This window comes from Malaclemys terrapin, chromosome 8, assembly GCF_027887155.1.
Source record: "Malaclemys terrapin pileata isolate rMalTer1 chromosome 8, rMalTer1.hap1, whole genome shotgun sequence".
Classification (NCBI taxonomy): domain Eukaryota; kingdom Metazoa; phylum Chordata; order Testudines; family Emydidae; genus Malaclemys; species Malaclemys terrapin.
The window spans coordinates 28,464,667-28,489,961 of record NC_071512.1 but is presented as its reverse complement, the minus strand read 5'-3'; the positions used below and the strand labels follow the sequence as shown (position 1 = coordinate 28,489,961).

At 37.7% G+C, this 25,295-nt stretch overlaps 1 protein-coding gene across 3 annotated transcripts in view; it reads right to left on the bottom strand.

The window, feature by feature from the left end:
* The window catches only part of TENM2 (teneurin transmembrane protein 2), a 1,031,222-nt gene that overhangs the window by 341,887 nt on the left and 664,040 nt on the right, over positions 1–25,295 (bottom strand). For all 3 annotated transcript variants that reach the window (XM_054036715.1, XM_054036716.1, XM_054036717.1), the window contains one exon: positions 6,291–6,500. In XM_054036715.1, the coding sequence (XP_053892690.1) occupies positions 6,291–6,500 (210 nt within the window). The remainder of the gene's footprint in view (positions 1–6,290; positions 6,501–25,295) is intronic.

Below are 25,295 nucleotides of genomic sequence, written 5' to 3'. Positions count from 1 at the left end.
ACTCGCTCATTTTCACCAGGCTGGCTCAGGAGGTTGGGGTGTGGGAGGGGTGAGGGCTCTAGCTGGGTGTGTGGACTCTGGGGTGGGACCAGAAATGAAGAGTTCAGGGTGTGGAAGGGGGCGCCAGGCTGAGGCAGGGGGTTGGGATGCGGGGATGGGGGTGTGGGCTCTGGGGTGGGGTTGGGGATGAGGGTTTGGGGTGTAGGAAGGTGCTCCAGGCTGGGACTGAGGGGTTTGGAGGACAAGAGTGGGATCAGGGCTGGGGCAGGGGGTTGGAGTGCAGGGGTCCGGGTGGTGCTTACCTCAGGGAGCTCCTGGAAGCAGCAGCATGTCCCCCTTCTGGCTCCTACGTGGAGGTGGGCCAGGCAGCTCTGTGGGCTGCCCCATCTGCAGGCACTGCCCCCGCAGCTCCCGTTGGCTGCAGTTCCCGGTCAATGGGAGCTGTGGAGCCGGCACTCAGGGCGGGGGCAACATGCGGAGCCCCCTGGTTGCCCCTACATCTAGGAGCCAGAGGGGGGACATGCCGCTGCTTCTGAGAGCTGCAGGGAGTCTGCCTTAGCCCCACTGTGCCACTGACTGGACTTTTAATGGCCCAGTCAGTGGTGCTGACTGGAGCCACCAGGGTCCCTTTTCTATGGGACATTCCAGTCAAAAACTGGACACCTGGCAACCCTACAAGACAGTGATCAGGAGGAGGGCTCTCAGGAAGGGTAAACCCTTCTTGAAATGGTCTGAGGCCCTGTGTGTCTCTCCATAGGCCTCACAAAAAAAGTTACTTTGAATTAGGGTGGAACTATATTTCACTAGTTTGGTTAGTCACCAATGAGGAGTCCTATGAGACTAGAGAATCATGGGGTGAAAGCAGGCATAGACACCACTTGGGTAGTGAAAGATGCCATTATAGAGCTAAATTAATAAGTAAGTTTTGTGGAAGGTCAGCCTTAGTGCCAAATGCTTTATATTTGCCTTTCGCAGCTCCAAGATCTACATCTTTTCCATGAGTGGTGCAGATGGTTGACAGTGAGGATTTTATGCTGGATTGGACCTTTCAAGCACCAATGTTTGTTTAGAAGGAGATTATATATTTTTTCTTTTAAAAATTGACTAGTGCATTCTATTTTAAAAAGTGCCAGGGGATCTTTAATACCATCAGTATTGAGTCCAGTTTAATACAGAAGAATAGTTCCTCTAGCAATCCAGCAGCCACTGAAATCATGCTGGGATGGATATGCATGCCTAGATTTCTTATCTACAGTTTAAACCGATGTCCTTCTGGCAAAAAGATGAAGGTGCTACCTACCGAGTTACCCAAACCCTTTTATTTAGTCTTTTAAATAACATGAAGTCAATCCTTCATGGAAAAAAGTAAGCTAAGGATTCAGGATTTTTCTTGTTGCTATTTTATTTTCTACTATGTAAGCCGGTAGATACAGAAACTACTTTTCCATTCAGTGGGGGGTGATACTTCACTGTCTGTGGGAGACTTCATTGTTTTTCTGTGGGATTCTTTTTTTTTTCTTTTCTGAAGATGACTTCTTCCATAGGGTTTTAAATTATACTACTGGATACTGGAGGCATCTGTCTATGTAACTCTGAACTGTAGAAGGTCAGAAAGCAGACTGCTTTGAACACTCCTAGAACAGAATCTGGAGTAAGACCTTCGGGGGTGATGTAATAATAAAAAATACCAGATTCCTTCAGAGCAATGTTTTGTATCCACTGGAACAGACTGCAGTAAAAGGTAGTTTATGAGCATTTGAATCCAAATCTCTAAATATGAAGCCCTGCTGTATTTTGTGGTACCTCTTAGTACCTTTCTGAGGAAATTAGATCTTTTTAACTAGGCATTCACACAGCATTATAGTATGTTGCAGTGGGGGAGGTTTGGGTTGGATATTAGGAAAAACTTTTTCACTAGGAGGGTGGTGAAGCACTGGAATGGGTTACCTAGAAAGGTGGTGGAATCTCCTTCCTCAGAGGTTTTTAAGGTCAGGCTTGACGAAGCCTTGGGTGGGATGATTTAGTTGGGGATTGGTCCTGCTTTGGGCAGTGGGTTGGACTAGATGACCTCCTGAGGTCCCTTCCAACCCTGATATTCTATGATTCTATGTTTCACATTCCACATGTGTGATCATATCAAACTTGGTCATGTTAATAAGACTTGTGTTACTATTTATTTTGAATTTAACACAGAACCAAGACCCTTTGAGAGCAAGGTCAAAACCAGTGAGTTAAATAATTTATATTAGCATACTCAGTAACAACTGCACATTTCATAACCATTCCACCTGTTGCCATCCCCCCAGACACAATGGCACCTGTGAAAAATCAAAATCTTGCTCGGTGAATGTATACTGTTATATTGAGCCAAATGCTTTATATTAGTTCACCCGTGTCAAAAGATACATAAATACTAAAAATTGGGCCGAATTCTGCTTTCATTTAGATTCCTGTAACCCATTGGAAAACAGCTCAGAGCAAATGAACAACAGATTTCAGTCTCAGGGCTTGGTAAAATTTCTAGCTTCCCCTATTCTCAAATTCAAAATACTTTATGCAGACAAAAAGAAATTAACATTGCATTTGCTTTCATATTATCCATAGAACTCAGAGGATTAAAAATGAAAGTATAGTGCTGGATCTTAAAATAAGGCTCTAATTAACTATCAATTGAAACAAAATTTATCATGCAAGAGGGTACTCATTTCAGAAGAAAATAAATTGTATCCAGGGGTATGTTAGTTATACTGAAAACAGAAAACACAAACTTCTCTTGTTTCCAGGGTTGATGTTCAAATAGCAGTAAATCTTAATTTGACAAGAAAAAAATGAATGTCAGTAATTTAAAATCTATCCTGTTTATCTATGGAATGTACAGCCTATGGACAGATAACCACTATTGTCCATTTTTGAATGCACACATCAAAATAATACTTTCATTAGATAAAGGTCATTTCTAAACATAATCACAAAAAAGCATATCCTGTGTCTATACAACAAAAGAAAATGAGCCTGTTTTCCATGCTAACTATAAGAAACCATTCTAGATAGTGACAAAATTGACCTCTTATGGAAATATTCTGCCCTCGGGTATCTTTACATGTATAAAATGCTACACATTTTGGGTCTCATTTTCCTCTATAATATTTGTGAGTTTTTCAAAAATATTACCAGCAGGTGCACCATATTTCAACAGCTTTTTGTCCTCCTTAATATATAATTCTGCTGCATACTATATTAAGAAATAAAAGTAGAAAACCTAAATGATCGGCGTTCAATTAAAAACAGCATAATCTCTGCTGCATATAAAATGGTTCTGCAACTAAAATCAGGTTCTAATGAGAGAAAAAAGGAATACATTTCCACATATTTTTAATTACATAGAATTTCCTCAAACATGATTTTTAATAATATATTCCATTAAGTTAACATCATATTTGAAGAAAGTGCATTTTCTGATTTCATTTTAAGCCTGATTTTGAGCAATTATAGTGTCATTGTTCCACAGTAGAAAGGTTGAATTCATTTACTGTGTGGTTATGCTAGTTATGATTGATGTCGCTTCTCCAAATGATAAACCAATCACCCCAATGATGTAATGTCATTTTAAGAGTGCTATAATCACATTTCTCTCAAACTAGAAGCTCTGATGAGTTCTAATAAAGATTTATTGTAGATTAAAGGCTTTCATAATATCAACAATGGATTGCTCATTTGATAGAAAATTAGATTAGGTAATTTTTTTTAAGCATATGCATTTTCCAAATATATCAAGAAAGGCTATCGCAAAGAGCCCAGGTCAGTACATATGGATGATTATCAACTCACATCCAGGAAGACACATCTTAAACCCATTTAGGAGTTATCCTATAATCATAGGGTTGAGGCAAATATAAGTATACCATCAGCCAAACGGGAGAACCCTTATTAAGTAACGTGATCAACATGAGAATTCTTCACATTTTATATGGTCTTCTATGTTTATTTAGGTGTTTGCAGCACAGCTTTTAAAGATAAAATCTTTGTCATGCATTAATAACCAGAGTTGGGCACGAATTTAAGCCCTAGATACAAAATACTCTGAAGTTTCTAGGGGTTTAGAATCCAAACACAGATCTAGTTTCCAATTTTTAATCTATCTCCTCTCTCTATAATGTGCTGAACTGAAACCTGGGATCCAAACAACTTCATTTTCAGAGTCATTCAAAAAATCAGATTATGATTCACGTCTGAATTTTACAGCTCAGGATAATCTCTATCGATGACATACGCTATTTTGAAAGTCTTGCAGGTAGAAAGCAGCTTTGTTATTGTAACACTTAGCACTTAGACAAGTGCTTAAGAACATGTGAACATTACCTATTTAAGATAAATATTAGTATCTTCAGTGTTCACTTGTACACTAAAGGAAATACTTATTTAGTTATTTAAGGCAGCTGGCAAGTTCTGAAGAGCAAAGTGCTGTTCAAAGAATCCTGCACGCATCTGTGGTCAGAATGAGGTAATAGGTAATCGCCTGTTTGTGGTACCTTCAAAATTAGAAATGAAACATAATAAGCTCCCCTCTTGAGAAACCCGATATGTTATTAAAGGGGAAAATGGAGCATGCTTGAAAATGGTTATGGTGGGGCACAGAGCCAAAATGCTGAGCCATACCAACCTTTAAAAAGGCAATTCAAAACATTTTTGAGTATACTATAAAGGTACATAGTATCAACCCACAGCCTGAGAGCAACATGAAACATGGCCAAGGCCACCCCGAGGCTCTAAGACATAAAAGACTTGCAATGATAATTTATCGTTTAAAATGAAATATAAAGAGTCATTCAGTTAAACCTGCAGATGCTTTTTAGTGCCACATTTCTCCATTCTCCAGTCAAACATTTGGGATGCCATGTATGACTACATCCAGCAGATGACTCTGCTGGGTGCACCAATGTGTTGTTAAATCAGATTACGCTAGTATATCTTGGTCAGCAAACTTCATAATTAAAATTTACAGGGCATGTGCATAAATACCAAAAGATCTGTGCCACACAGGATCTGTAGTGTCACACAGACCTACATCATTATAGGGAACAGAGGACCTGGGGAGAAGTTGGGAGTGATCAGTAACTGCATCTTCTACTTTTTCTGTCACTTTTCTGTGTGTTCATTGTGGTTAAATGTCAAGGCTATAAAATTGTAAGTAAAACACTTTTATTAGCTAAGGATTTTAAATGTACATTAACTACAACAGTAGGTGAATAACCTTCCAAAACAGAAGTTCAGATTAGCATCGTTAAGCAGAATTAGGGTCAAATGCGTTTTTATAAAGAATATTTGAAACTTTCCCAGGCAAGAGACTAAGGGTCAGACGCTGTCCTCTGATAACTCCCATTAAGTTAATAGGAATTACACACACACACATCTGAATACGGTCCATATCAACTGGATGCATTTCCTTGACAAAACAACCTAATGCAAAAAAATAAGTGAAGACTTGTGAGCCTAATATTTCCAAAAGTAGCCTGTGATTTTGGGTCCCTTAGCCTGAGACATCTTGAGCCTCATTTTCAGAAAGCATTGAGCATTCACAGATTCCACTGACTACAGATGGAGTCATGGGGGCTCAGCATTTCTGAAAATGGGCCTTATTGGCCCAAGATGGGCACCCAAATATTGAGGCACCAAACAGAGGCAACACAAAATCAGATCCCACTTTTGAAAACTGGGCCTAAAATGTTTTCCAGTAATAAATTAGTTCTGAAAACATCAATAGTTTAGTTATATGTAGACTGACAAGCTAGGATTAGACATATTATTGAAACAAGAGCACAAACACAATAACCGGTGCAGGACATGCTTTCTGGAATACAGCCTCAGAACTTGTTTTACTTACATCATTAATCTATAAAAATGCAAACCACTACCATTGTGTACAGTACCTTATAGACATGTCCCTTCTACAAGAGACTGCTTCAAGGCATATCACCTAGTTGAGTAAGTCATTCTCTCAGTAACAGGGATGCACTAATAGTTTTTACATGCCTTAAATCACTCTTAATATAAAAGAAATTCTCTACAGTGAAATAAAGGAAAAATAAATATGATACACAGTGTTTCCCCAAAAAACTTAAATGCAAAAAATGTAAACTTATGTTCTTATGTTCAATAAATTACAAAAGACTGTTATTTTTTTTTCCATTTTCATATTAAGGAGTCACCATTTTGTATGATACAGACATATACTTGCAAACATGACACAAAAAAGGTCATAATCACATTCCATATGCTTGCAATTTCCTTACCGCTGCTGGAAGCCTGTTGTGGCCCTGAACATGCTCTTAGTAGATATGAATTGGGAGAGAATTCCTCATCAGGGTTGGTGTCCATGATTTGATGGGAGGTATTGCTGTCTAGCAATGGCATCTGGCAGCTAACTGGTGGAGGATTATGGGAACTGGGCAGCTGAGCAGATGGGAGAAGGCTAGACGAGGATGTAGGTGGAATGGGACGACCTGGGAAAGAGGACACAGGGATCAAAGGTCAGCAATGGGTGTAATGAAAAAATATTGGAAAAAAGTCACATTAAAACTGGCCATTAGTATATATGATTACAGTTGGGGCAGAATCAAAATACCTATTGACCACTGGTACCAACTCGCCCCTTTGTATCATATTCAGAATGATCAGCTATGTTGTGAAGTCATTCCAGGAATGTCTCCACAGCATCAGCCTGTAACCGATTAGATGAGCTGATGCTGGATGAATGAGATACAGCTAAACAAAAGGGGGGAGGGAGAGGCCTAGTTAGCTCCATTTCTATCCCACAGAAATATCCACAAGTAGGAAAGTGAAAGGACCAGATCCTGAGAGTGCTGAGCTTCTGCATATCCGAGTATTTGATCCAAATTTCAGTATTTGATCCAAAGAGTTTTCATACAAAAAAAAGAACAGGAGTACTTGTGGCACCTTAGAGACTAACAAATTTATTAGAGCATAAGCTTTCGTGGACTACAGCCCACTTCTTCGGATGCATATAGAATGGAACATATATTGAGGAGATATATATACACACATACAGAGAGCATAAACAGGTGGGAGTTGTCTTACCAACTCTGAGAGGCCAATTAATTAAGAGAAAAAAAAAAAACTTTTGAAGTGATAATCAAGCTAGCCCAGTACAGACAGTTTGATAAGAAGTGTGAGAATACTTACAGACTAACACGGCTGCTACTCTGAAACCTGTCTTCATACAAAAACAACCCCTTGGTTACTTATAATTTATTACAGAAAGAAAACCCCATAGAAAGCATATTCCCAGGATTAAAATGCAGGTGAGGAACCAGCTCTTAAATCAAAGTAATGCTCTCCCTCAGGTTGCTTTCACAATGGGATTATGCACATGCTTAAAATTAAGCATATGTCTAGCCCTCAATTCAGCAGAGTATTTATGTTTCTCCTGTTGTATATCTCAGATCACTTGGGCCCAATCCAGCAAAGTGCTTAGGGTTTGAACCAGGGACAAATTAAAGTTAATGGGAGTCTTTCCATTGATGTCAACAGGCCAATGGGATTACTCACATGTTTAAAAGTTAAGTATGTGTTTAAGTGCTTTGCAGGACTTGGGCCTTAGTGGCCAAAATGGATATATAAAGATAATCACTGGTTACACCTTTTATCTTTTCCATTTTGCAAAACCATGCAACTTCCTGTTCAGCCATTTAGAATGATCAGACCCACTCCCCACCAGCAGAAAACTGCAGAAAGCAATACAAAATTAAACCATTCTTCTGCCATCTTTCTAGCTGCATGTTTACTGGGACTGGACCCGCACTAAAATACAGCACCTCTGAAGAGAGAAAAGATGAATGATAGTCCTTCCATATTGAGGCAGCTAACCCCGGAATGGCCTGGGGTATATAATCCCTGTGTCTCAGACAGACAATTATTTCTTATCCCTGTAATATTCCCAGAAGTAACATTTTTAGAGGCACTATGGGCAATGTTCAATGCAACTGCAGCACAATCAAAATGCCAATGCAATTTAAGCATGAGATACTCGAACAATATTCTTTGTAATTTTTTCTTTGTTTACATTCTTTGTGTACACTCTATGAAGCCCCCAATTTGACAAGTAATTAGGCTGTTTAGTTACTTTGGATGTTCTGTCTACAACAATATTTCCTGTATAGTACATTTTACTGTATTTGCTAAGCAATTTCCATGTTTTATTAGGTTACTCACATATTTTTCCTGCAACTAGGAAACATGCCAGATGGTAAGCATAGGAAGCAAACACAAATTATGAGCCTGAAACCACTTAAGTCAATGTGAACTTGGCCACTGACTTCACTGGGAGCAAGACTGTATATAATATGTCTAAAACATAGTGATGACACTTATACTTTCTTGCTTTTGTCTGTTCTGCAGTATCCTGGACATGATGTATTAGAAGTACAGATTTCTTGCAAAATTCTGTAACAGAGGAAAACATCCAGTTGTGGCAATCATATGTAGCCATGAATTGACCTTACAACAGCATTTCACCAAAGGTAGAAATGAATGCAGATTTCAAATATGGACATAGCCCGATCCATTTGTGACCACAGCGGGCATCAGAACAAGTAAAAAAGCACATGCAGAATTTTGTCACTAATAATGACAACTGCCTCCAATGGTCCGAATATGGGAGCTCATTGGAGTCATGGGACAAGAGATGTATGAGTGTAGCACAGAATGTATCCGGCCTGAACCTCCCTCTTAGAATGTTTTTGCTACAGGTACCCATCAATACTAATGAAGACATGGAACAGTAATAAGTATAATCAATGTGAATTACCTCATTCCCATCAATGAAATTATACTACTGTGAGAAATGGGCCATAACTAGGAGTTATGAGACAGTGGAGTATTATAAGGGAATCCTTAACACACAACCCAGACTCCATTGTGCGAAATCAGTGAGTGAGCCTTTTCTGCATCTCTGCTCAGGAATACTGTAGACACATATAATGGGAAAGTCACATTTGCAAGAGTTAGCTAAGGCTGAATGTGGGTTTGGTCAACCGCAATTTCACACCCTCTCAGTCCCACTTCTTTCTAGTCCCATCTTCCAGGTACAGAATCTCCCTCCCCACCCACCGCACACTTTTTTCTTCAACTCTTGAGTTCTGATCTTTCCCCCCAAGTGAGGCAGCTCAGCCCACCCCAACATGAAGCTGGCTGAAATCAGGTGCATAGGGCAATGTTGCCTCACTCCCAGTCTTTAAGTCACTGCACCATTCCCTTCTCTGACAACAGGATCCATATGCCCAAGATCTTGCCTTAGTCTATTCCTCCAGACACTGACAGATGGGTGACACAATATTCTTTTAATTGTCCATAATGACTATGTCTGTTTGGGGGGCGGGGTGGGGGGTAAGTACAAGAAGACCTGCACGCCTGATTTTGGAAGGAATAAAAATGGTTTCTGTTTGGTGAGTTGGAGAAATTGTTCAACAACAGTTTATCCATGTGGAAATGCGACCTCTGCGATGCTGCCAAGGTCAGTGAGGCATAGGAAGATATGCTGCATATGTGCTAGCCACAAACATTAAAGACACAAGACGACTATGTTAGATGGTGCACCCTAATTTTCAACATTTCTAAAAATACAGCAATGAAGAAAATGTACAATTTGAGCATCTGGTTTTGGTGGTTTTTTTACCATATGCATCCTGTTTTGCATTATGAAGCCCCAGCTTTCTTTATTGTACAGTAACACCTAGGGAAGCTCCCTAGTGGTACACACTAAATTGCAGAAGGAACTTTATGCATATGAAATGATAGTGCTTCAAACTACTTTTCCGCTTAAATTACGTAAGTGTGCAGAGATCAACCTTACATTACCTAAGATATGAAATAATATCATGCTTATATTATTTGTATTATAATAGTGCCCCAGGACCCAATTGAGACTGGAGCACCACTGAGCTATGCACTGTACAAATATAAAAGGTGATAATGTTGCTGCCCCAAAGAGTTTACAGTCTAACTGGGCAAGACAGACCCTAAAAGGTGGAAGGAAAAAAGAGTGACTACGAAACGAAGCACTGCATGTCAACAAAAAGAGTATCAGAAAGAAATATAAATTCAGTGTACAAAGAAAGAGTTATGGTGGTTATTAACAGCTGACTCCAACCGATCCCCACTGATCTGGAAACATGAATTGTAACAATATTTAGAACTTTTGCTTTTTTTTTTTTTTTGCATTCATAACACTTTACAAACATTTGATAATTAATTGATCTTCACAACAGTCCTGGGAGATACACAGGTAAATATTACCCTTTTTTATAGATGGGGAAACTGAGATAAAGAAAAATTATGTGACATGCTCAAGGGCAAATACTGAGTCAATGTATAAACTAGAATTAGCACTTGGGAGTTCTTTATGCCCAGCTCCATTAGACACTGCACTTCTCTCTAAAAAGAGTTCTGGAAGTTGCAGAAGATGAGCTAAAAGCAATGTGACATTGCTCTAACAGGCCATTTATGTTTCTATATGCATTTTTGTGTTTCTTTCATAAAAATAACACACACAAAACTGTTACGGGATTTGCTTTCACCTTTAGCATGTAGTATGGGCATAAACATAAACACAAGTTAACCTGAAATGAACTAGACTTTATAGCAATGACCAGTCACCAGCTTGCTAGCCCTAGACATTTTCACTAACCTGATCCAGGAAATAACTGTAATACTGATAACACGATTCAACTTTTATTATCATAATCATCATCAAGTTTGTGCAGAATTAATATGAAATATAGCATATATCCTAAACTTTCCAGGCAAATGAGTGAGCAGAATTGGCTTCTAATTATTTCTCTGCAACATTCTGTTGGAAACAAGCAGCTGGTTTGAGATTTGACACACCTCAGACAGGAATGTGACACTGTATATAGTGTGTACAACGAATTCTCACACATATTGGCTCTGTTTCAACACTACATGTGAGATGAAAGGAAGAGAGCAAACTTTTCATATTTTTAAAATCTGCATATGCTGTACCGTATGGGAATATAGTCTTGTATTATACCAAAGGTTATTTTGTGGGAGTGTGAGTGGTGTAAGTGTTTGTGTTTATGTTTTGTTGGCATGAGTTTGTCTTGACCAAATTTACTCCATAATGGTAATACCTCAAATTTATGTCGGTCAACTCAACCGAATGCCAATCAAATCTTTATATTACAACACGCCATCATGTATTTTGCATATGAAACATATGTTACAGAAAAATATTTAATATTTTAGAGAGCTTTTAAGAAATATATTGGGACTTTTAAAAAAAAAATCCCTTCTCCTAGAAAGCCAGACATTTGAAAGAGAGAGAAAAAAATAATCAATCTAGTTCTCATTTGTAGCTCAGAAAAAGTGGGTGATACCAAATTTTTTGACATAAAGTTCCATATTGATGAGAAGGATTTATTTTATTTTATTTGGGAGCAGGTTGTTTAATTAAAAAAAGGCAGCGATATGAAGCAGCACAGGGATGGAAAATTAGAGTACGTACCAGGGGAAATAGATTAGTGGGCAGAATATAAGTGAGGCAGTCAAAGGCCATGATGATTACAATTTACTTGTTAGAGCATTTTCTTAAAATAGAAGTAATGGGCCCATTCATCTGTACTGTAATCCCAGTAAATTGGCCAAATATATTCATATTTTTGTGCTATGTAAAATTATTAAATTTCCTACAGAGACAGAGATTGAACCCTGGGCCTTTTTAGAGACCTGTTTATTCAACACACACACACACGAGAGAGTCAGAGTCAGTGAGAGTACAGTGCTCTAAAAATGGCCAAGTGATCAATTCGGCTCTCTCTGATGTCAATTGTAGACTTGCTATTAACTTCAACAGGAGGAGGTTCATGCCCCAAAATTTTTTCATTCCACAATGAATCATAAATTATGCATTTGTATAAAACATCCTTTTAGAAAGACTATCACCTTTTTGACTTAATAATGATAAACAGAGTGAGAATCTTATTTTATTTGTAACTTTGCATTCTTGGGCTTTTCCCATTTGAAGAATCTCATTTATGGGGTTAACAAATGAGCTGTCTCCACAGGTTTTTGCTGCACTAGTACATGTATCTTCAACATATTACACAATGACTTCTTGTGGTTAAACGGCATATCTTCTCTGAAAAATTACACTTAGAAAGACATCAAGAAATTCGCCTACCATAGCTGAGGGCATTTATAAACAAAATGAGATTTTCAGTAGCTTTATAAAACTGGTAATCTTCATAATCGAGAGGTTGTGACATACCTAATTTGTACTTATCTAAAATGTGATCTTTCCATATACAGGATAAACATGGATGGTCCACATAATTTACATATTGTATAATACATAAATACAAGCAAATGCATGTCTTTTACTGAATCCAGCTATCTTTGTTGTGTGGTCCGTTTCTGAGGACCAGGACACAAATATACATGATTTTCTTTTCCTATATGTAGGTCAAAATGAAACTGCACAGACTTTACTGCACACTGCACAGGATGGACAATAGGATGGGAAATGTTCACATCAGTATTTCTTAAATGATCAATTAGATAACACCTAATGGGAAACCCAAGGGTAAATGCAGATAGCCAGGGAGCTGGAAAGGTACCCAAGGGGAGAGGAGAATATTTTCAGAAAGGAAAGAAGATGAGGTATTTCCATTATAACTGAAACCATAATAATAAAGACAGCTGAATATAGTGGCGAACATTCAAATGTTGACATTCATTGATTGAATATAACATGCTTTTCTGTGGAAATACAAATACTCCCTATACTTTGTACCGACATATGATGCTATTGTAATAGAAATTACTTTCAAACAGCAAATGCCAATATCTTACTGGCAACTACCGCATTTATCTACTAGTAGTATGGAAGAAGGCCTCTGGACGTCAAGTAGTAGTATGGAGGGTATCTGTGGTGAACAATGTTGGCCTATAACTAGAGGTGATTTAAATAACAAAGGAAGCTTACCCTACCCTTTCCTGAGCAAATACACAGAGTTGACACAATTAATAGGAAGCTACGTGAAAATATTGGCAAAGTCCCCATTTTCATGAATCGTATGTTTTTCTTCTTCTATGAGCACAGTTAGGGGACATGCACTGCATTCTGGCTCCAATTCAAAGCCAGCCTAATTGAAGCACCTACACTGTCAGCAATGTTAATGTCACTTTAAAAAGTGTGAAATGTTGCTAAATGTGTCAGGAAACAATTAGATAACATAAGATGCATGTTTTCGCAGTGCACAGCAATATATATTATGCAGGCAGCAGATAAATGTGAAAGTTTCCTGAGGTACAGCACATTCAGCAGACTCTCTGCCATTCTTTCACTGAGTAGCTGTTTTGCAAGAATAAGCTGTGTTTCAAATACTTGTGAAAAGCAGCATTTGTCTATGGTTGACGACTTTCAAGCTGGGCACTCTCAATAAAAGTCAGATTCAATAAATTAAATATGTACTGTCAAAATTGGCACTAGGAACATAAGTTTTCTGAGCCATGGATGATGAAATTATAATGGTTACCAGAAAATAAAAAGCCTGCTTTCTGGTTTAGTAACACCAGCCTCCATTTTTATAACTGAAACAGCATTTGCTGTTTACATGCACTCAAAAGAGGCCAGCCTGGAGAACCAGGGAATAAGGGCTCTCACGTGGGAGTGCCTGGGTTCAAATCCTCACATTCTCATTTGCTCCTGACTAATATGTCCTTTCAGTTCCCAGGAGAAAGGTGAGACATTGCTCAATAGCGAGCATGTTGGTTTGTCAGCAGCAGCAATAATTTACCTCTAAAGAGAACTCGATTAAGCCCTCTTTGTCACATACTTCAAAACCTGCCAAGACTAGAGAAGGGTCCAAAATGAGGTACACAAGAAAAGTAGGAAAGAAAATTTTAAATGATTATGAGAGATCAATTTCTTTAGCATCAGTGACACTTCCTATCATTTCAATTTCATAATGCAGCTTTTAATAATGCAAACAAGTTTGAATATAAGAGAGAGAAGACAGGAGTAAATCAGAGTTTAAAGCAAGGGGCAGCTGAGAGGTATGACAGAGGAAAGTTACTTAAAATGTTTCTAAATCTCCAACCTTTTAAAGCAGCACACTGGCAAAAACAGTCAAACTAAGAGAAATATTTTTAGTGTGACCACTGTGCACATGAAAGGAGAAATAAGGTCTTCATAAGAGGAGACAGTCTGATGTGGAACCCAGTCCTCTCCAGACTCCAGATTTATTGATGTCCCTAAGGCCTAGTGGTTTAGATGCCTAAACTGACACATAAGCACTTAAATCTACCACAGACACCACTGACATCTTCCAATCTTCAGCTCAGGCACTGCCTAACCCCCCTAGGTGCCTAAGGGCTGGTCCACACTAACCCCCCACTTCGAACTAAGATACGCAACTTCAGCTACGTGAATAACGTAGCTGAAGTCGAAGTATCTTAGTTCAAATTTACCGCGGGTCCAGACGCGGCAGGCAGGCTCCCCCGTCGACTCCGTGTACTCCTCTCGCGGAGCAGGAGTACTGGCGTCGATGGCGAGCACTTCCGGGATCGATCCGGGATTGATTTATCGCGTCTAGACAAGACGCGATAAATCGATCCCAGAAGATCGATTGCTTACCGCCGGACCCGGAGGTAAGTATAGACGTACCCTTAGACCTCTAAGTTTCTGGTGGTCAGCATTTTCAAAGCAGCCTAAGCATTGCAGTCACACACCACAGCTAATGAGCTGCTCAGAACCCAGGCTCAAGATGAAGGTAGGCAGGGGAATTCCTATCCTGCCAGCAAGGCCCAATTCTGGAGGCATGACCTGAGCACACCTAAGACCTAACACTCATCAGACCCGCAGCAGGAAGGCCAGATACAGGCTATCAATAGGTGGATGGGCAGCACAGAATCTGCACAAACACAACTAGGAGCACAGATGACTGTAGGATGGGTGTGAGAGAGGTTTTGAGCACAAGCAAGAGGGAGAGAGAGAGAAAGAAAGTTTTGGAAGCCAGAGCATAGACTACTTAAGCAGCTAATCTGGCTTAGGTACCTAACTCCAGGAGAAGGTTCACAGCTGAGAGTGGAGAGAGGCACCTACCTCTGGCACAACAGCCAGGTGCACTGGGTCAGCCACTTAAACGTGTAAGCACATCTCTCCTTTCCTTGCGGCTCTCTTCTGCATTTCACTCTTGGCTAACTTAGGTGGTTCCCCAGTCAGATGGTTGCTTTCTGAAAATCCCTTTCTTACGCTTAACTGTCCCCAGGCAGTTTCTGATAAGGCACCTAAGCAGCATGGCGCCACCTGCGGACTGAAAATTTCACTAGGCAGCAGACTGCCTAAGGGTGAGACGTTGCTCCACTCAGCTGAGCAATGACTGAATCCCTTTAAAAATGTGGGTCTTCAATTCCTAAAGGTTCATCAAGGCGGGGTGAAACAGTGGTGGGGTCACAGTGTCACACTAGGAAGTCATAGAAGGTGGTTGTGTGAGGTGAAGCAAAAACCTAATACTTAAATCAGTGGCCAAAAAAAGAACTCGGAGAAAACAGAAAATATTCAAAATGACTTACAATAGCAATGAACCAGCAGCAATACGTCATTACTATGGCTTTAACATTGTTAATAAACCAACCACTGAATTCTAAAATAAACTGACCTGATTTACAAAACAAAGGAAACAACATGCCTTGGGGATTAGCCTTTTCACTGGTTATGTAATGCAAAATAAGCACCAGTTTGCTATGGTGTGAATGGAGTCAAGATAATGCAAAAACATGAAGTCATGCACAAGTAAGTGCAATACAGGCTAGACTGGTCCAGTCAGGCAAATTGTGTCCTGTGTTTAAAAAAAAATAAATGTCTTTTTGTGAGTAACCATCCTTTGCTTTTTTGAACTGGAATTACACATTTATGCAAGGCCCAGTTCAGCCAGTCTCAGTCACACTGAATAATGCTTATGCTTCCAGTGGTCCCAATGAAATCGATGGAATTACTTGTGTAATAAGAAACTTCTCAAAATGAGTAAAAAAAAATCAAATCCACAGTTTCTACTTCTGCTCCTGGAAATGTTCATCTCTCTCCAAGGTGATTTAGAATGACATGATATGATTTAATGTAACAAACTGTTTTTTGCTAGGTTCTGAAATTTGCCCATTATCAGCATAATACATATACAATTCTTTAGTTGAACAGGGTCTTAGACAATTATCGTATCAGTGTAGGTCTGACATTTGCCCAATTTATAAACTGAACAGCACATGGTGGTGTTAAGGATGTGGATTTTTGTAGAGGTCTTAATAAAAATAGATAATTCTCATTTGCAATTCTGCTGGAGTTATGCTACTTCCTCTTAAGGCTGAAGATTAATTTAATATCTAAGTTTGCAGGACCTCAGGCCTGAAACTAAAAAAGGAATCTGTAATTTCAAATTGCAAGGAACAGGTAAAAGAGAAGTTAAGATAATATTCATGAAAATAACAAAAGAAGTTTAACTGGGTTTGCATTGCTCATTATTCTAAGCAGACTTTGCCTGCAGTGAAGGAGAAACTGTGTACAGAGTTCTCTGTAAATGAACCAGTAAATTATCTAACAACCACCAAACAAAAGTCATTTATTTTTAAGGACCAAAGAAAAACTAAGTAAAAAAGACTGAGAGAATTAGAAATTAAATAGTAAAATATTTCCATATTGAGCATGTTTTCTTTTCAAAAACCAGAAACGTTCACAATATACAATGGAATATATATATTTATTTATTTATTTATTTATTTAAGACCTTCGATCTTTGACAGAGGGAGAGTGAAAAAGTGCACGCAGGTGGCTCAGTGGCTTCGATTCAGCCTGAGTTCGAGTCCTGGTTCTACTGCTTTCACATTCTGTGACCTTGAGCAATCTGAATTAACCTCTGTAAAATAGGCATAGAAATACTTACTTGTGAAGATAACATGTTTGTGAAGTGCTATGAACATGAAAATCACCTTATCAGTGCAGAGTACTATTACTAAAATTTGTGTGGAAAAGTATCTACTATCTGGAGAGTGATCACTCACAGATAACTTTTTTCAAAATGCACAGGAAAGTTAGCTATCACAATCCACATGTGTGCTAAAGAGAGATGATTAATTTAATAATAATTTTAATTAATTTTAAACTCTCCATTTCCTACACAATCCACATACGGCCTATGTAAAACTTAAGAATTTGGACATTAAAGAGAACCGGAGATTCATACTGAAAACAGATCCAAAAAAGATCAGTATGTGAGGAAATTATCTGCTGCTGTCAAAAGCTAAAGTCACTAAATTCTTGTCTTGTTAAATCATCTGATAGCCCTTTCTTTTTTAGTTAAATGGGGATAAATAATAAAAACAATTTACAACTAAAAGATGTTAGGGTTTTGCAGCTGTTGAATGTCTTTTGGGGAGATTAGATTCTATAATGAGAAGATATAACCCTCATTTTATAAAAGCTGTTGCTGTCTAGGGAAAAACATCACTGAATAAGATTAGAAAACTCCTTTCCTTCATGAACCTATTACACTTGCAAGCTGATTACTTGGCATATGCTTAATGATATCTTCATAGCTGGAAAACAATAATTTGTTCCAGTGATTTTTTTCATCATTCACAAAAGTCAAATTTTGCGCTGTATGTTTACTGTACTTCTGATTTAGCCAATCATTAGAATACGAAGAAATGGACAAATCCACTTGTACGTTTAATCAAGCAAGCTATTGTCACCATGAAATAAGGCTTTAGCAAACTATTCATATATCATTATAGCTGAACTATATAAGGCATTGTCTCGAAGCTACTTCCACCATTGCTGTGAATAAAAACAAAGTCCTAAAAATCAGGACATAATTTGGGAGAAATTCACCCCAGAGACTTGCTTGGGACCTCACCTGGACTAAATTTCAAACTTTGTGTGATTTCAAACTGAAGGTGTAATTTAAAAGTTGGGAAGAAAAAAATTTAACTTCTCTGCTTGTGAACCTGTATCAGCTAATATGCTTTGAATGTTCATGCCAGAGAAATCTTCCAGTAAAGAGGTTAAATTCAGACCTCATATATATATATAAATACCATATATTTTGTAAATGTGCATGCAAATTGATCTTCACCCCATGCCAAAGCTGAGTTTAGACTACAACCAGAAACAAAGCTGGTTTCCACTATTAGAATCTCCCCTGATCCCCGAACCCTGTTTGACACAAATGCCAGTTATTGATAAAGAATCAACTCTCAGAAAGCTTTGACTTACATCAACATATTGCTCAAGCTGGGGAATGACAACCTCTATTGACTATGGTCTTAACTGCTTTTGGTACCTGTATTACAGAGAAACCCATCTCCTGGGAGTAGAAGAACAATTAGTGATTCGTGTGCCCAAAGTCAGTGGTAGGTGGAGAAGATCACACCTTCTTGAACGAACACGAGAAAACTCAGAGCTGAAATTATTTAGTAAACTCTGTCCAAGTCACAGACAGAACTAATGTGAAGTTTCCAACTAATATAGTACAGACTTGGTGTTAACTCTTTGTGCCCTTTTGATAAAGACAGTCACTTGTGGATAATTTTGATCACTGGATCCAGATAAATATTTTGCTTTAGGTAATCAAGAAGTCTAAACAGATCAATTACTAGCTTTATAATCCAGAGATATAGTTCATGTTGTAGCACTATATAAAGCAAATAAATAGCATAACGTACTCACAGGATATTCTGGCTGAGTGGACTTATTAAATTCATCACTTGTTAGTTACTTCTGCAGTTTGAGGATAGTATTCTCATTTGCTTCCTGTCCTAAATTTCTATGGAGTGCTGCTGTGTACTTAATGCTAAACAACCATTGCGATACACCCTAGATATGGTTGTATTTTAGAAAATTTGTTAAGAGTACCGGGATTGTTCAAGATAAAGGATGCTACTGGATATTTATTATTAAGAAACACACAAAAGAAAGACTGAAAACCCATTTTTCAGCTCACACCATTGTTTGTAGTGACTGCTACAATATTTAAACACCATGGAGCTAAACTTTCATTACTGTTTGTATTTCCGTATTAGCTGTTTAATCTGTTCTCTACCTTCATAAGGCCAAATCTTGCATTCCTTACAGTCCATATTGATTTCAGTGGAATTTTGGGGTATGTAAGTAGATGGGTGTCTAGTGGGATTTTCAAAAGTAGGCACCTAAATACCTTTAAAAATCTGGCACTATGTCTGCTGAGAGACTTGAATACCCAATTCCTTCCCTGTGCTGCTTCTGGGACAGCACACCTATGCACTTCCCAATACACAGGGTTTGTGGCAACACCAGAGTCTAGCCACAAATGACCAGTGTAAATGAAAAATAAATAAAATTCTGACCAGTCTCCAATGTGGAACAATGGTCTGTACAATTTCATTCTTTTTAAAGCCAATGTTGAGTTGAGAGTTTGAGAATTAAAGATAAAACAAAACACCAAAGAAAAGCATCCATTCTCTTTGGACATACTATAAATTAACACCAGAATCTGCTGAATTAAAAAAAGGAAAATAAAAAGAAAATTAACAAACATTCACTCCTGAGCTGAGAATATTTATGTTAAGTTTCACTTTACATCAAATTTTTATAGACCAAGTAAAACCCTTCTAAATGGAAGATTCCAGTGTAAAGGCTGTCAGACCATTAACTATCTCAGCACTAGCGGGTGCCACTATAATTAATGGGGACATTGGGAGAGCAGTACAGGAAATTAAAAAGATAAAATGTCCTTTTAATGAAAAGAAATTGCAGAGATGAAAAGACTTCTTTATAGAAAAGGGAGTTTTACCCTGCAGTACTAAAAAAACCTGTAACCTTATTAAAAGGCATTTGCAAGTACAAAATGAGATGTGTTAAAAAGGTAAGAAATCTTTTCATTATAGTAATGATTAAATTTGCTAGGATGAAGTAGTATAAATCTGGATGCAACTATCCTACGAACCTGATTTGGGACCTGTTATGCACTTCTCACTCAGGCAAAACCCACTGAAGTCAAACTGGTCCTAAGGTTCAGTGCATAATGACAGTAGAATAATGCACTGCATTTCAGGCTAAACCGCTTCTTTAAATGACTCCTTTCTCCCCAATCTTACAGCCATTTACAAATACAGCTCAGAAAAGGTGCAGACAAAAAAAATTACCAAATGGAGGTTGAACTATGCTACATAGGAATCCAAACTTTGTTTATACAATTAGAAGAAACTCAAATGTATATCCCAATAAATGACAAGGTCCCAGCGGCAAATTAACAGGAACAATTTTCCCATCTCAGGAGCTGTCAAGATGGGCCCTGTTGGCCAATTTATCTTACTCTAACACATCTCTGGTGCTTGTCAATCAATATGTGAAACATTTGGTGCTGATTGCCATTTTTCTATCCACTTCCTTTTGCCTCTCGTACCAGGCAATTTACTGCAAGTCAATCAAGGTTGAAGCAGACCTTGTTTAAATAAAACACTGTTGAGTTCTTTTCACACCAACAATTTCAAAGACAGAATGAGCTGTATCTTTTTACATTTACATTTATACTACTTTTTCAGTTTCTCCCCAAATACTATGCTCAAGTTATAAGTCATAACTAAACCCACCCAGAGACTTCAGGAAGAAAACCAGAGAGTGAGAGTGGATTGAGTATAACTGTACACATTTTCACTGTCAAAAATTCAGTCAACAGAGATATGTAACAGAAAAAAGCATGCTCAAAAGTATGAGATCGTTTCTTATCCTTAATTTGAAACAGGGCAGAAGAAAACTGAGCATGCCCAACTGTCTGTACCCGATAACCCAAGTAAACTATTTCAAATGTAAGTTTCCATTAGGATTCTATCTGGATGTGATACACGGCTTCAGGAGTGAGTTATATGCTCATATGTCAAACAAAAAGTACAATGAAATCAGCCATTTAAGCTAAAAATATTTGGGAAAAATAGATGTACCAACATCTCTCTCTCTGATCCCCAGACAAAAAACAAAATACAAACCCTAATCCCAATATCCCTCCCCCAAAAACTTACAACACCCTTCTACACATCTTACAGACCATCTACTCACATTGAGTTGGAAAAGGGTGCTGACACAATATAATTTCCCTTTGCAATACACAAAAAAGAGTAGTATGTATTGAAGCAACGCATGCTACATACTCCACCCAATAAATACCAAATATCTCTGTTTCTCTATATATGTTAAACTCAATTTTTCTACACAAGTGCAAACTGTGATCTGAAAGGAAAGTATATATATATTCATCAAAATTATCATTCATAGATAAACATGATATGTTGGGGAAGAGTCAACACAACTTTTGTAAAGGGAAATCATGCCTCACCAATCTATTAGAATTTTTAGGGAGTCAACAAGCATATGGAGAAGGGTGATTAAGTTGATACAATGTACTTGGACTTTTAGAAAGTCTTTGACAAGATCCTTCACCAAAAGCTCTTAAGCAAAGAAAGCAGTCATGGGATAAGAGGGGAGGTCCTCTCATGGATCAGTTCCTGGTTAAAAGATAGAAAACAAAGGGTAGGAATAGATAATCTGTTTTCACAATAGAAAGGGGTAAATAGCAGGGTCCCGTCCCCGCTTCCCTCCTGCCCCGGATCTGTACTGGAATCTATGTTGCTCAACATGTTCATAAATGATCTAGAAAAAGGGGAGCAGGTAGGTGAAGTAATATCCTTTATTGGACCAAATTCTGTTGGTAAGAGAGACAAGCATTTGAGCTTACACAGAGCTCATCTTGAGGTCTGGAAAAGTAATGCTAAGTCTACACTTATACTGACTGAAATAATAATAATTTTAAAAAATCATAAAACTGGTTATGACAATTCCTGATACCCAGGTTAAGCTTACATAAAGACAACAAATAAATCAGGTAACGATTATTTTCTTCCCTATTCTTCAAGAAGCTCCCCATCTCTCTCCCACACAAAAGCATGAAGAATCATCTGTGTATGACACTTACGCAACAAGGGGAGAAAAGAACACTAAGATTGTAAGACCTTTTCCATTCATTTGGTTGACATATGTGAGACACCTGAATTTTACCCACCAGTAAATTTTGGGAACATTCAAATTCAAAAGTTTTGTGGTGTGCCTCTACATGTATAATAGGCTGAACCAAAACTTTCAATCTTAATACCCTCAAACTTTTGGAAAGTTTGGATCCAGATATTAAGTCTGCAGCTGTGGCCTGTCTCTGCTAAATATTGATGTGATTAAATAGTGTTTTTTACAATTAAAATACCAATACAACAAATCAAATAAGTGTCAGCTCTTTGTAAACTAATTATTTTTTTCTTATAGTGAATGCTTCTTCATTTTCATTGCTAACAAATTTTTAATGACAAATACACCAATTTACTACTATGCACCCTTTTTAATTATAAATGTATGAGGCCGAATTTCACAGACGAAAACAATAAATCAACTATCAAATAATTTCACTGAGAGTGAATAAACAATTGGCTCATGACTTCCCATTCAAGTTTCAACACAGATTGAACAGAGTGTTTTGGAGTTTATTGGGAATGCAGATGAGGATGGGAAGATGGAGAGGACAGATATACAGAGAGGCAAACATTCAGAGACCGATGCATCACCTGCCAGATGGATAAAAAGAATAGTTATTACCTTAATTCCCAAAAATGGAAATCACACAATTGTCTTCCAAAAGTCCATTACATATTTTACCAGCCCTATAATAATCCAAAAGGTCCAGAATTTGTCTCTCTATATATCTATATATTTTTGTCAGATTGGTTAAAGCCTGTACCTTAATTTTAGCCTGAATCTATCATTTCAGCCACTGTTAAGAGAATTGCACTTTCCTGTTCTCTAAAGCCGCAGAGACTAATTGAGAAGATTACCTGAAGGCCCTCAGTCTAAATGCTAAAGTACTAGAAACTAGTTTAAAACAAGTTGTATACAGAAGGGTGACAGGAATGGCTATGGTTTCTTTAAGTTTTAAATGGCAGTCAGTATGTGATCATGTGATGGGGAAAAATAACAGTAATAAGACAGTGAGTTTCAGTCAAAGGATAAACATGTCAGAAAAGATTGCTAACTGCTGCCATTTGTGTAATATATGCCTTGCTTACAGGCACAAAATTGCATTAAGCAGTAGCAACTTCACTGTATGAATTAGTTTAGAGCAGTAGCATGATCCCCTGCCTAACTTCTGAAAAGTTATGATGAAGCATGAGCCTGTTTAAAAGCATTTATATAAACAGTACTGACATTTCCAATCCAAAAAAATGCCTTTCCCCTCACTAACGTGTCTTGCCTATAGCTAATATTGTAAAGATCACTGCCATGACATTTTTCTAAAGATACTTAAATAGGGCTTTGAGTTTTCAGTTTGAAGACTATGGAGAATTTGATCGCATCCTCAATTCAGAAACCAGGACTGGATTTTCAAGCTGCTGTCGCCTCACTACATCCCAGCTATTAAATAGACACACTTACGAAGCATGTAGTACATTGTTACACTAAAAATTGGCCAAGGGAAAAGACCCTTTCACCTATCTTAAATGTTTAGTATTTCAGAACCTGCAAACCCTTATGCAATTCAGTAGTCCTTACATGCATCAGTAGTTTCATTGATTTTGAGGAAGTTTATCACATGAATAAATTGGGTTGGGTTGACTTGGGTTAATTGTTTTCTGCTTTTGGGGATAATGACTAGCCAATGGCTCAAACTTTTTTCTTTTCCTTTGATACAACTGTATTTTTAATTGATAGGAAATATGCCAAGAGCTTAGGACTGGTACATTTATGTATAATATATAAGTAATTAAATAAATACATATATGACTACTCATGTAGAGAGGGGGATCCAGGATAAATCTTTTAGAGGCTACTATCTTAAATTGTTTGCATCTGATAAAGCAAGGATTTCCTGAACAGATCAAAATAATAATTGTTGTAGAAATAATAATTGTGGTAAAACCATATCTGTGTACACAAAGATGATGCCTAATAACAGAAACAGATATAAACTTTAGGGATGAAATCTTAATCCCACTGAAGTTAATGAGAGTTTTTCCGTTGGCTTCAATGGGGTCAGGATTTCACTTGAGGAATTTGAATTGATGCTTGTTGCTGGCTGCCCAGTGAGGAAGCTTGACATGAGAACACATGAAATCAACTTCCTTGTACTCCCCAGCCTCTTTTATGTTTTCAATATGTTGTTAAGAAATAAAGGAACATGCACATGAAACATACTAAGCAAAACATTTCTCTGTTTGCAGTGAAGTGAGGGTTATCTGATGCTTTAACAAGACAGGAAGTAGTGAAGGAAAGTTGTTAGTGGACCTGAGGTTAGTGGACATTCAGGCCCCAGGCTTTTGCAATAATATATCAATTGGAAATTAGCTCCTTTCACCCGGATGATAATGTGGTATCATGTTGACAAGTATTCATGTATCAGAGGGAGAAATGAAAAATGAAAAGAATGAAAAATAATAATTTTAAAACAACTCTCTGGGAGCTTTCTGGTCTAGTCTGTATAAACCCCAAAGCATAGTGTAAAATTTAATGCACAAATTATAATAATTACAAGTTATTATTTGAATTATCATAGCACCTAAAAGTTCTAATGCACCTAATGGACCAAGGCCCAATTTTTGCTAGGTGCTGGAAAAAACACAAAACAAAGATTGTAATCCCCTTGAGGCAGGGACCATGTAAATTTGGGTCAAATTTCTTCTTTAAGGTAACTGTATATATTTTGGGGATACAACACCTTAAATGTACAGAGTTGGAATGCTGATTCTCTGTAACTGCATTGGAGATCATTTCAAAGTAGATACCAAGAATTAAATGAAAACAAAGGAAAATAGCAAATAGCCACACAAATCTTCAACAAGATGCAGCATTATCTACAATTAATAAAGTGATGAGTGGAAAATCCGAAGAGCTCTTTTATTGCTAAAAGTTATGCCTCTATCAAAAACTGACATACTGAAGTGTTCTAACGAGGTCTGTTAATAATAATACTACATCACTATTCAGTCCATTTGGGGTTTTGTTCTTAAACACTTCAGCAAATGTGCTTGTTTGTTAACTCCAACAGACAATTATGAAGTGCAATTAAAAATTCAAATTATGTTAATAGGCCAGAGAAAAATGACTGTTTGCAGAAATCAGTGGCAATTACTAGACATAATGGTTCTCAATTAAGCTGGAGGGTATTTTCAGTCATCATAATTCACTATCTTAAAAGTAT